The following is a 12,922-nucleotide window of genomic DNA, read 5'->3' as shown; positions in this document are numbered from 1 at the left end:
TTTTGGAACAAATTTTGCTTTGTCGCCCTGAATGCTAAAGACTTGTTTGCTTCTTTAACGTCAGAGCTTTGAAAATATTGAAAAGTTGACAGCCGTGCAAATGAAGGCAGTTGAAATCAGTCGTCAGTTACCTTTTTTTCCCTTTTTTAATAGAAGAAAAAAAAATAGTGCAGAAGAATATACTTATACTGTATAACAGTACACTTAAACATTTAGAACGTTCAATATATCGTCAGTATTTTAAAACAACGTGCTGGGGCTTGCAAGTGTGTTCAAATAATTTAAAGGGTGAACAAATATTTGTCGTTTTCAAGCCTTCCTCAAGTCGTTGTGAAGGTGTGTCAAAGTATTTACACACTATATTTACCTTGATGTATATAAGCTGGAACTCTTCTTAAAACTTGACGAAAGATATATATTCAAGGCCTTTGAAAATATAAGTGTCAATATTTTCCTTGTTTGCGTAAAGAGGAAAATTATTTGTAAAGAAGCATAATGACAAATTTGACCACCAAAGGAAAAAAAAAGTGTTTTTTTTTATAACGTCCCTTTGGAAGTCATATTTTAAATGTGCATTCTTTTGGAAACACGGAAGCGACCTTCTCTTCACTTTTGACATTGAGCCAAAACTGAGACAGCCGATGGCGGTTTCGCATTTTGGCGACGCTTTGGTCGGCCACCAGGGGGCCTCGGGCGAGCGCTGCCGGCGGCCATCTTTGTGGAAGTCACTGGAGGGCGTGGCCTGGATGTCCCGTCATGCTGCGCCTCCTTTAAGCAAAGAATGGAAAGTTCGTCGATGACGTCATCGCACGCCGCTGCCTCCGTCCGCCCGCCGCGTTGTCACAAAAGTTGCGCTGGCTTCCCGTTGGCTGCTGCTGGCTCCTCCAGTGCCAGACTCCGCCTCTTCCTGGAGAAGAAGCCCATCTGCGAGCGGGTGAGCACATTTCGGAGTTGGCTGAGTGATGTGTGGGGAAGTACGTCTGAATTCTTGCTTGTAGTGTAGTGTAGCTAGCGTATGTGGAAGTGTCGTCGCATAAAAGGTGTAAACTTGCTCCGTGTGTGTGCGAGCGAGTGTAGCTCCACACGCACCCTCCACAGCGCCAGCACGATAACGGCGAGTGCGAGGAATCCTGCAGCCGAACTTCCCAGAATGACGATCAGCAAGATGTCGGCGGACTTGCGCTCCTTCCTCAGCTCCACGAACGTCTGCGGGTGACCTCCGGCCACACGGGGGTGCCGTGACGCAAACACAACCACATTAGCGGCGTCTTGTGTCGACTTGGCCGCCGTTGCGCCCTTTGCTCTCGGCGGTCAAATTCTCAAGCTTCGAATTGGCTGCGCGTTAAACGCAACGCGACCCAAACTGGACGACGCGTCTGCCGACTTGCGCGTCGGCGTCGCTAGCGAATGCGATGACATGTTGACGGCGTGCTCATTTGATACCAAATTTTGTCGACGTCCTAGCCAAGCGCTTGGTGTTTGTGGTTAAAACCTCCAACTTGTTTTTCCCGAGGTTTTCGCTTTTTACGGTCCGGCCCACTCCAATGAAAATGTCATACAAATACGTAAAAACGTCGCCTGCGGGTGTTTTGTCCCGCCGAACCGGGAGGGTGTGCCGTGTTTTGCCGGAAACCATTTACGTTCCGCGATGAAGTCTTTGCGACTCCTTCTGACGCGCTCGACTTGGCCGCCGGTTTCCCCGGAATCGAAAGCGAGACCGAAGTCAGCAAAGTCGTCTTCCCTGTCTGAGTGTCAGCAGATGGCGCCAAAGTTAAAAAATCTGACAATCGCTGATTCCAGTAGCATTGCGGGATACGCGAAAGGCACCGCGCGCGTGAAAAGCCGCCGGCGATCGGTTCCGAGCCGCACCTGTCTGACCGGATGCTCCTCCTCCAGGAAGAACGGACCCGAAGGGTCCAAGTGGATGTCGGCGCTGAGCGAAATCCGCAGAGTCGTGAAGACCACCTGGAGAAGCAATTTGCAGATTGACGGCTAATCGCTAATGGCTAAAAAAAAAAAAAAAAAATACTCGAAGCCACTGACCTTCTGTAGGACCGGTCTCCGGAGTCTTCCTCTCAGCGTCAACTTGACGCGATCGGACGGCGGAAGGGAAAGTTTGCAGACGGCTGACAGGCCGGCGCTGTTGCTGGCGTTCTGTGTGCGCACGCTCACTTTGTTAGTTTGGCCTCGCGCTAATGCGCAGACGTACGCGTCGCGCACCGACCATCTGCGTCAGGTGCGTCAGGTCCTCCGGCGTCGCCTGTTCGGCCTCTGCGAGTCGCGTCAGGACGCAGGAGGCGGAGGCGAGGGAGGGCGCGAGACGGGCGACTGACGGCCGGGCGGGACCCGAGGAACGGTCCCGGTCCGGGCCGCAGTGCGTGAGGCTCAGCAGAGGGTTGCCGCGGGGGCTGACCGCCCAGAGGTCGGCCCTGAAGGTCACGCCCACGATGGGGAACCACGACAGGTTCTCCAGCTGTGACCGCAACACACACGCGACAGACGTATTTGGTGACACGTTCTTTCTTTTATGTGTGGAAATATTCATTCGCTTTCTAGACGGATCAATTCAGACGATTGATCTGCCTGCCTGGCAAGTTAGATGAAAACAATTCAAAACATTTTAAGCGATGGTCTGTCGCTCGTACTAATACAAGCAAAGCTAACCCTGAAGCACGTCAGACGAAGTGGGGAGTGACTCATTTATTTATTTTACTGGTTTTAATGAGAAAGCTGATATGATTCAATCGCTTCCATTTTCTCGCCGGTGACGTCGCAGGCCATTATGGGATCGTCAATCGGTGACGTTTTTTTTTCCCGGCACTATGAAGTGGTCCGACCTAAGTGGTGAACCGCAATTGCCATGAAGTCTGGCAAAGAGCGCAAAGGATCATGGGAGAAGAGCAGGCGTAGGAAAGGAGCACGGCAGCGCACTTACACAAAAGTCAGCATCCGCTAAGCGAAAATCAGACGTAGCCGGTCGGTTTGCGGACATCACAAAACGATCAACGCACGTTTGCTGAGCGTCTACAAGTCCGGAGTCCAAAGTCCAAAATCGCGGTAGCGCGCGAGGCAAACGTCACTCGGCGATACTTTGCCGGCGGGCTGCGCTCACGCTCGGTGAACGCCAAAACCATCAAAGCTCATCGGATACGATTGCGACGTGAACGGAACGGCTTTTGTCATCCACGACGACAACGTTGAAAACGACACCGGAAGTAGCAGGGAAAACCACGTTGAGTTTTTCCCACTCTCCAACCGTATCTTCTTGCACACTAGTGCAATGGCTAAAGTGCACTAAACGGACTGAAGTACACGTTGCTAGTTGACATGTGCACAGCGCCAGCGAATCACAAGTTGAATTTCATTCTGCAACGGTGCTGAATTGGGGGATGAGGACTAGTAGCTGAAGTGTTTTTCCACAGGACTGACATAGAAGGACACGTTGAAAGACGGGAAGGCGTCGTCTTGAGCTCCCGCGGACGCAGACTCGGATTGGATGACAAAGCGGGCGGGGCTTCGGTCTCTGCGGAGAGAAAGCAGCTGTCATTCCATTGGCCGGCGGACATTCCATCGCCGGCGGGCCCAACTGACGTGGTGAAGACGACGTCCGTTCGGTACTTGAGGGCGAGCGCGATCTCAGCGTTGTTGTCGTCGGGGGAGGCGTCTTCGCCTTGGCTACGTAGAACGCACGCGATGTGTGTGTGTGTGTGTGTGTGTGATTGGGTGCGTGTGCGGCGGTCTCACCTGTTGGCCGTCATGGTGAGCCAAAGACGGTCCAGAAAGACCAAAGAACTCAACTCAAACTCCACTCGGAAAAACACCTGCAAAGGAAACGACAACGTCTAGGTTAGGGTTACTCCGGTCGCCGTCGACGTCAGGCGCACAGGCGCAAAAACCGAGGAAGATTTTGGACTGGCACCTGAGACGAGGCCTTCATGAACGGAGCGCTGATGTTACACCGCCTCTGATTGGCCTCCTCGGAGAAGCAGTCCATCCGGACGTCCGATTGGTCCTGCCGGAGAGGGTCGGCCGGGGCCGGGCAAATCTTTTGCTAGCGATTCGGGGGTCGGGAATGGTTCGTCATTCCTGACCCCCGAATCGCGTCTTGGGCTGAATTCAATCCGACTCAATCCACACTAATCACTTTGAATCATCTCGAATCAATTGAAAGCAAACTGAACGAACGGTTTCCACCTAACGCTCACCTTGACGACGAGGCTAGCGAAGATCAGGTTGCGCGAGTTGGAGATGAGGACGGAGGTCCCGTAGGCGTTCTCACCGCGGTTCTCTAGGCGGGCGAAGAAGACCACCCTCTTCCGCCTGGTCTCCACCACGAACGCACCCCCTGCCTGCGACGCCGCCCGCCGCCGGCACACTGACCGCCGCGCCTCCTCTGGGGAGCTGCACAATTGCCTACATGGGAACACGAACACGGTGATGTGATGAGCCCGCGTCGCGCGTCAGAGCCAGCGAGCGAGCGAGCGAGAGCGAGAGACTCACTGGACGCTGACGAGGTCGCTGTGAGTGTTGATGACCAGGTCGGGCACGCAAGCGTCCTCCTGCTCGCATCCGTTCCAAAATGGAAGCTGCGGCAAAAACAACATTAACGCAAAGCTAAATGCTACGATAGCACGTGCTACGGCGCCGACGAGCAACCGAGCGTGGTTGCGTCGCCGGCGTGCAGGTCGCAGGGTCACGCCACTTCACCTCGGCCTTCAGCGTCGTGGGCCAGTCGGGGTCCAGCATCGGCCCGTCCTCTGAGCTCCGTAGCCCCGCCTCTAGCCCCACCATGATGGGGTGGCCGTAGTCCATTGTGTCCTGTTGGGAGGACCGCTCTGCCAGTCAGCGTGTGCGTAAGTGTGTGTGTGTGTGTGTGTGTGTCACCTGCACTGTGAATCTGTGACGTCGGCATTGCGGACTTCCTGTCGTCAGCGTCACGGCGTTGGTCTGAAGTTGCTCGCGGTCGTCCAGGACGGCTCGATGAGGAAACCGCTTTTCGTCTAAATTCAGCTGGTACTGAACCGCTGTCGGGGGGGGGAAGTCGGGCATTAGCGGAAGTCGGGGCGCGGTCCCTCTTAACTGTTACACCAGTAAACGTACCAAGCAGAACACTTTAGAGTGGAAGACTGGAAAGGCGCTAAGCAGGAGATGATCGAGACGGGAGACGGTGGGCACGACATTTAAATCCGTCTGCCATCTTGCCGGAGAGCAGAACATTTATGGAGACCAAATAAGAAGACCGCTCGAGTTCCTCAAGACTTTCTTCACCGAGGAGAAAAGTTGGACTTCTGCAAAGGGAGCCACAGGGCCCGGCCATCTCGTCAGACGTCCCGCCCGACGAGAGCTGGACAAGAACAGCGTCGGCTCCCGGGCCGAATGGAGTCTCGCGCAAAGTGAAGGCCGCAGATGAGGCCCAAGAGAGAAATCTGACAAAACGAGCGGCGCACGACGATCGCCGTTTTGATCCCGGCGGAGAAGGACAAAGTCGAGATCAGCCGGCGTGGCAACACTCCCCGCTTGTTTTGGGAGGCTCCGAGCGCACGAAAGCACAAAGGAAAAAGGAAACGCATCGCCCTTGGTGACTGCACGGCCGCCGAGACCAGCGAGAAGCAACTTTAGGCCAGGGAGGCCGTTGATGCTTGAGCGATCCGAGATCGAGCTTCCCGCCGCCGACCGGATCTGACCAAAGCGAACACGAGACAAAAGGTAGCTGTGCGTACAGCGTGACTGGAAAATCATTGCAGATGTTTCCTCCAGAGGTCCACCTTGACACCTGATCTTTCCTAAGTAAGGTTTCCATCATGTGCGCTGGGACGATTCCGTGGAAGAGGCCCATGAGTGAAAACATCTGCCTTGGCTCTGGAAGGGCGACGTCAAAGACCGGAATGCCGAAGTGAGTTGGGATGCGGAGGGTTCGTGCGAACGTCCACCGCCGGCGCGTCGGCGACTGAGAGCTGAGGCGTCGTCGGACGTCCGTCGGCCACCTAAAGCGCTCAAGGCCCAAAGAGTCCAACTGAAGTTTGTCACCGATTCACTGACGAGTCCACCGTTCTGTGAATTTGCTCCGCCCAGGACATCAGCAACTTCAGACGGGTTTTTGGAGTCAGTATGTCACGCGTTAGCGTGCGTGCGCTGGAGTGTGAGAGTCTGACGTCCAGATGTTTGGAGTGCGCGCGTGGCAACTTGTCATCCAGCAGGATGAAGTCAGCGAGGGGGCCGAAAATGGCAACAGCAGTGGGAAAAAAAAAAAAAGAGTTTTGGGGAGCGTCGCACATACCCAGGCTGCGGGCGCCGTCGCTCACGTCTCCGACGGCGGCATACGCGCGCAGGCACACCACGGCGACCATGCAAGCGACCGCTCGTCCGCCTCTCTGGCAATCCTTGCGGAACACGTTGACCTTGGCGGGCTCGAAACTCAGCGTGGACTCCAGTCGCACCACCCGGCGACACCTGCGGGGAGAAGCGGGGGCGTGGTCACGCCACGCACGATTCACGCGCACGCACGGAGCAAGACGGACCGCACGATGACGGCGGCGCCGAGCGCTCCGACGGCGACGTTTGCCAGTCCGTCGCCTTCTTTGGCGGCGGCGAGACTTTGGCCGAAGTACTTGAGTCCCAAGTCGAGGCCGACGGCGCTCAGACGCTGAGGAGGGAAGCGGAAGATTCGTCACGACGGTCACGATCCCGACCGTCGCGTGTTTCGGCGACGGATTGCGGTCGTCGCCTCCACCTGCGTGTGGCGCGTGTGAATGCTCCCTTGGAGACCGTGGTACAGGTACAGCGCCCCCCGGTGGTCATCTTCGAGCGGCGCCCCCACCGCCAAATCGTTGAACCCGTCCGCGTTCACGTCGGGAATCTGCGCCAGGGCCGAGCCGAAGCGCGAGTTGTGAGCGGGCGACGGGAACAGCGCCCCCTGCGGCGCCAGTGGAGCCTGCGTGAGGACGCGCGCACACATGCAAACGCTCGTTTTTTTGGGACGACTTTTGTTGCGCATCATTGTGTGCGGTTCGCGCGCATGTAGCGAGGCTGTCGGCATTCTGAAGGGAAACCGAAAATCAAGCTCTTCCCGTCCACCAAGTCGTGTTGCAGGACGGCGACACGACTTGGTCTGATTTGTATTTCGGAAGCAGAAACAGGTTGAAGATGCAGTTCTTCATCGAGTCGCTTCCACCTCAACCCATCGACCGAAAAAAAAACGACCGCAACATTTTGTAGCTCGAGTTGGAGATTCACGTAGCGGTGACTTGCTCGTCGTTGGCTCGTCGCCGTTCGTTTTGACCTGTTTTGTTCTTTTGTCGTGTTGTGTGCGACGCAGACTGGATGGCGTCATCGTTGTGTGTCGCGTGCGCGTGGCGGGCGTTTACCTTTGTGCGTGTGTTGAGTGTGTAGATGTAAACTTTGCCAGTCTCGTGTTTCTCTTGGCTGCAGTACATGGGCGCTGCCACCAGGAGGAGGTCACTCCGCGAATCGCCGTCGACGTCCATCGACATCAACACGCTGCCGTAGTACGACCCCATCTGACGGGCGCACGCCCAAAACAACATGACACAAACACGCCCGCCGCCGGGCTCGATGACGGGCAGAACGGCACCTGCTCTCCCAGGAGCGCCTGCAGGACGTCGACGTTTCCGTGGCGATCCAGCGTGAAGGCCACGACCTTCCCGCTGTGGTTGAAGCGGGGCGCTCCGGCCACCAGAATCTCGTCCTGCGGGGCGCCCGTCAGGACCAGCGACCCCAGCGAGTACCCTGAGGGAGGACGGCAGCGGCGTCAACCAAACGCCGCGGCCACCCCGTCCGTCTACCGTAGCCGGTGGCTTCTACCGTACCGAGGTAGGCGGCGTGGTTCCGGAGCTCCTCGGGAAACTGGTCGCCGTAGGCGGTGTGGCCGAGCAGCTGGTTCCCGCGCGGACTCTGCTTCAGCACGGCGCCGTTCCAGTCGTACGCGCCCACGACGCCCACCAGAAGGCCGTCCTGAGAAACGCGAGCGGTTAGCTGGCGTGGCGTCGTCCTGCGGGCGGGTTCTCATCTTCTGATCCCAGGTCTGGTGACCGGTCTGTTTTCCAAGTCAACATCTGTCCAGTTTGTGAGCAGTTTTTCTTTTTTTTTTTTTTTTCACACAGCCTGCGATTGGCGAGCGGCAGAGATGTCTGACGAGGCCTTTGTGGTGGAGGTCGCGAGGAGAAGAGAGGAATGTTCCGGAGCGTTCGCTTGCGCTCGCACAATGCCCGCCGTCTGCTTTCTGCCTCGGAAGATTCCACGCAAATTTGCCCACGGGGGGGGGAACGGTAAAATCTTCCATTCTGACGTGACCTCCCCTGAGCTCAACAAAGTTTGTTGATGTACAGCTCTGGTCGCTTTTCAAATGCACTGTTTTGTTTGGGTTTTTTTTGACCGGAAGCTCCCTCGTTTGGCGTCTGAGCTGAGTCAAACAAGCCGGAGGATGCGACTGCGCAAGACGGCGACGGAGGTCGAAGTTTGGGCGCAGTCGGCGGACTCACCTGCAGGAGGTGCGAGGAGAATCCCGCCTGCGCCATCTGTAGGCCGAAGCCTCGCCCCAGCCCGCCGCTTCCTGACAGACACCATCGGTCGACGTCCTGGTCGATGATTTTTGCGCCTAACCCTGACCCCCGCCCCCGCTCACCTTCCAAGGTAAAGATCCTCTCCCCCAACGCGTCCACGATGTCCTTCAGCGCCGCCTCGTCCGTCACGTTGAAGAAGTGGTCCTCATCCGGGTCGCTGGCGATGAAGCGGATCTCCTTGAGGAAGGCCTCCGGGTTGATGCCGCGCCGGTTGTAGTAGCCCAGGACCTCAAACCACACACGCACAGGAAGTGGCGCTGCCTGTCGTCTGGCGAGTCGGTGTCGCGTCGTCGTCTCACCGCGATGGCGTACATGGTGATGTTGTCGCTTTTGCACCGGCGGACGGCGTCGCCCAGCTGAGGATTGTCGTGGGACTCTCCGTCCGTGATGACCACCAAAACCTTGTGAGCGCCGGGACGACCGCCGCGCTCGAACGCCTGCGATCTGAGGAAACCTGGTTTTTAGCCCACGCGGCCGATCGCCGGCGCGGCGTGCCGGGCGACGGGCCCACCTGGCCACGTTGATGGCCAAGGCCGTCCGGGTCTCCTCGCCTCCTCGCTGTGTGATTTCACCCACGGCCGCCAGGACTTCCTCCACCGTCCGGTGCTCGCCCAGACGGAACTCGTGGACCACCTTGGAGCCGTATTGCACCACGCCCACCTGCGCACCCGCACACGGATGTCACGCCAACGAGACGACAGGGGAGGTCGAGGAGGAGAACGAGGCGAGGAGCACAAAGGTGGAGGACGAATACAAAAGGACGATAAAAATGAGGACCGTGAGAACGACGGGGAGTTGGGAAGGAAAAGAAGAGAAGAGAAGAGACTGAAAGGAGGAGGAGTTGAGGAGGACGGCAACGTACCTGCGTCTGACCCGGACCGATGTTGACCTTGTTCAGGATGTTGATGAGGAAGTCCCTGACGTCGGCCCACGGGTAGATGGAGTTGGAGCCGTCCACCACCATCACCAGGTCCACGAAGGTCTCGCACCCTAAGTAAGTGCCGGTGGGACGGACGCACGTGTTGACGCTGACCGGCGGCACGGACGGACGGACGGACGGACTTACGCTGGAAGGCGGGCGTGACGGCCTCCACCGTTTGGAAGCGGGCGCCCACGCGGGCGCACATTCCCGACGTGTACACGGAGCTGCCGCACTCGTGGGACCAGCGCGGACCGCACGTCTGCCGACGACACCGCCGCGTCGTGAGCCTCTCGACGTGACATTTTAACACGTGAGCGTGTGTCATTGTTGCATTTTAGGCTTCACTGTGCGCATGTTAGTGTGTCGGCATTTTGCCATGTTATCGTGTTAAGATGTTGCTGTGTTATTGTGCTAATGCTAGCATGTTAGCGTGTTATCATTCATAGTTCTCATTTTAGTTTGTGTTATGTGAGCATGCGTACGTGTCACACATTAGCCTTCATTATGGCTACACGAGCATGCTCTCATATTAGTGTTCATCTCTTTGAGTTTTTTTTAGAGGCTCTTCGCATGTTAGCGTTCAATAGCATTTACAGTGGTGCCGCCACTTACGAAATTAATCCATTCCGGAAGTCGTTTCTTAACGTGAATTTATCATGAGCAGAAGCGCATTTGACAAGTAAAAGTTGTACTTCTCCATTGTGCGTTAGCTTCTAACAGCGCGTGGCGGCAAGGGGAACGAAAAACAACATGGGGAAAGCTTCATGTCCCGCCTAGCCAATGGGAGGCCAGGAAGATGCTACGGAGATAGCCAATGGGAGAGGGGCTGCGTCCTTTACGTTTTAGTGGAATTTGGCGGCTGTAAGTCCAGCGCCTATTTTTTGCCGTTCGTATCCGGAATTTTCCTTTGTAACTCGGCGGAATATTTTTCCGAGGAGGCATTTTTCACGACTCGAGACCACCGTAGCCGTCGTACGACGTCACGTGACTCACCACGAAGCTCCCGTCTCTGTGATCCACGGTGAGCGTCATTCCCAGCCTCATGCCGTCGTTGCGCTGCGCCGGCACGCGGTCCACGGACACGTTTCCTGGTCGCGTGACATCACGTCAACGGAACGTCCCGTAGGGGGCGGAGCTTCGGGCCGCGGGGGCTCACCCAGGTGCAGGCGGCTGCAGGCGGCGCTCGAGTTGGCGAAGGAGTTGGCGCGGTCCACGGGACACCTGAAGACATCGCCGGTCTGCAGGTCGCCGGTCCGGGCCAGGGGGGCGCCCACCAGGAGCCTGCGTACGCACACACACACACACACACGCACACACACGGGTACATGCAGACGTGCGCCAATGCACGCACACGCGTGTGAAACCCTCAAACTGAAAGATGGCGCCAGTGAGTCAGACTCCACAGACTCTTCATTAACGTGCAGGCGACATCGCTTCCTGCTTCCTAATTAAAGTGCACTTGTTTTCCCACAATGCACCGCGGGACATCGCCATTAATGATGTCGCCGGCTCGTCTTCTCGCAGTAAACAAGAAGAAAACGAGAGAAAGGTGAGCATGTGGAGCGCACGCACTCCAGCTGTCGGCTGCCTTATTGAGTCCAGCTGCGTCTCAAAGAATTTTCCTTGGACGGAGCAAAACATTCTCGAGATGACGGCAGGAGGAAAAGAAGAAGAAAATTGGCGAGCGCCCGCGAGAAAAGAAAAGCGAGAAGAGCTGAGATGAAAACTGGAAAACAAATAGAAGAAGCGTCCGTCACCATCGCCGTCCTTGCGCGTCGTGCTGTTGTAGCGAGTAGCCAAAGTGGTTTTCCTCAGAGCCTCGGAAGATTTCCACTCGCTTGGAGTTGAGGTTGAAGCACACGCGTGCGCCTGCAACACAACAACAACGACAACAATAAAGCGGCCGCGATCAATACTTTTCGGGAGGCCGAGCGCGCCTCGGAGGTCGTGGAGGCTTTTCCTGTCATGCAGGGATTCTAACAGGTGCGGACTTCTGTCTGACCAACCACTTCGGGTCTCTCCAGTTTGGCAGAATGTCTGGGGCCATCCTTTGAGTAGCCAGCTCCTCACCCGGGACTCCGTCTTCAGTTTGACGGCACCGCTCGGCGCCGGTGTCCCCCGATCGGCGCCACGACAGGAACCGACGGGAGGTGGCAGTTGACACTCAGAATATGTTTGGGCCTGCCGGGTCGGACCGGCGTCTTCCCTCAGCGGGTGGCGATCGCCGGACACCGACTTGTGCCCCACGATCATGGGGACACGTGAAAGAGGATTCAGTTCAGTTCCCTTTCCAGACCATTTTTGTCTTCCTTTTGGCCTCCATTCTTTCATAATGAAGTGCCGCGAATGAAATGTGCTCAACAAATGATTTGTCGTCGTAACGATGTCTCGGGGCCGCTCGTTGTCAGGAATGACTCCAAGCGACAGATGGAAACGCCCAAGAAGGACTAAGAACAGAACATTGGACCGTCCCGAAACGGCCTTTTACGAGCCCTGATCTAAACCCTATCGAACGTCCGCAGGAGGAGCTGAACCCGCGACAACCTCACTGATGAAGAGTGGGCTGAAGTGGAAGGCTCCAAAAATCCTTCCAATCAACTCTCATTTCCATTGCACTTCATTAATTGTCTTTCCATCCATCCATCCATCTTTTTTTCCCCAAACGCGGCTCACCCTCACGCGTGACGCCCGCTTCCTGGAGCCTATCCCAAGTAACTGCACCCCGGACTGGTCGCAGGGGACACATCGACAACTGTTGACACACCAACGGGCAACTTAGTCTCCAATGAATGCAAGTTTTTGGGATGTGGGAGGAAAGAGGAGCGCCCACCCGGAGGAAAGCCGCGCAGGTGCGGGAACCACGTGCAAACTCCACACAAGGGGGGCGGATTTGAACCCGCAACCTCACTGCTGTGAAAAAGTGCGAGCCAGTTTGCCCAACTGTCGTTCCCTTTTAACTTATTATCGCTTTTGTCTGTCTTTTCCGGACTAAAATGGATGGCAACGATTTCGATTTCCTTGCGCGACCCACGCGTGTGGTCACCATGGCAACGGCGCGTTGTTCTCACCTGGCAGGAGGGCGCAGGTGCCGATGAGCAAGAAGACCCGCGGCAAATCCATCAGGGAGCGCAAGCGGCAAAATCCAAGATCCGGGACGTCTGAAGGGAAGATGTGGAGCGCTCCGCTCGCCCCGCGCCCCTTTTATGTGCCGGGGGGGGGCTTGGCAACACCCCCAACCCTCTCAGCCCCCTTCTCGTCCCCGTTCCTCCTTTGCGCCCCTTCTCCCCCCTTTCGTCACCTTCCTTTCCCCAGGAAATATGTGCGCCACATGTGCGCCGCCAATTCCGGGCAGCCCCCCCCCCCCCCCCCTCTAGCCAAATGACCCCGCCCATCGTTACACCAGCATGACCAGAGCGCCTCA

The 12,922-nt window shown here is 56.7% G+C and overlaps 1 protein-coding gene across 2 annotated transcripts; it reads right to left on the bottom strand.

Moving 5' to 3' along the window:
• Positions 1–528: 528 nt before the first annotated feature.
• Positions 529–12,851, bottom strand: LOC133511734 (integrin alpha-11-like). 2 transcript variants are annotated; one of them, XM_061840601.1, is made up of 29 exons: positions 12,570–12,851; positions 11,259–11,370; positions 10,658–10,782; positions 10,495–10,589; positions 9,646–9,760; positions 9,442–9,569; positions 9,091–9,239; positions 8,879–9,023; positions 8,642–8,807; positions 8,499–8,569; positions 7,827–7,971; positions 7,592–7,746; positions 7,365–7,517; positions 6,731–6,931; positions 6,519–6,643; positions 6,278–6,450; positions 4,885–5,024; positions 4,708–4,818; positions 4,501–4,586; positions 4,206–4,413; positions 3,920–4,012; positions 3,745–3,821; positions 3,592–3,675; positions 3,430–3,523; positions 2,225–2,473; positions 2,044–2,154; positions 1,870–1,965; positions 1,090–1,206; positions 529–924 (listed from the first exon to the last, which is right to left on the bottom strand). In XM_061840601.1, exons 1-29 carry the CDS (start codon positions 12,619–12,621, stop codon positions 841–843), a joined length of 3,660 nt encoding a protein of 1,219 aa, XP_061696585.1. In that variant the 5' UTR covers positions 12,622–12,851; the 3' UTR covers positions 529–840. The 2 variants fall into 2 exon arrangements, with proteins under 2 accessions (XP_061696585.1, XP_061696586.1); XM_061840602.1 differs by lacking the exons at positions 10,495–10,589; positions 10,658–10,782; positions 11,259–11,370; positions 12,570–12,851 and adding an exon at positions 10,114–10,419.
• Between the last annotated feature and the right edge of the window lie 71 nt (positions 12,852–12,922).

Source organism: Syngnathoides biaculeatus, chromosome 14 (genome assembly GCF_019802595.1).
Source record: "Syngnathoides biaculeatus isolate LvHL_M chromosome 14, ASM1980259v1, whole genome shotgun sequence".
NCBI classification, from domain to species: Eukaryota; Metazoa; Chordata; class Actinopteri; order Syngnathiformes; family Syngnathidae; genus Syngnathoides; species Syngnathoides biaculeatus.
Note: the sequence above shows the minus strand (reverse complement) of the source record. Positions and strands in the feature narration are given on the sequence as shown.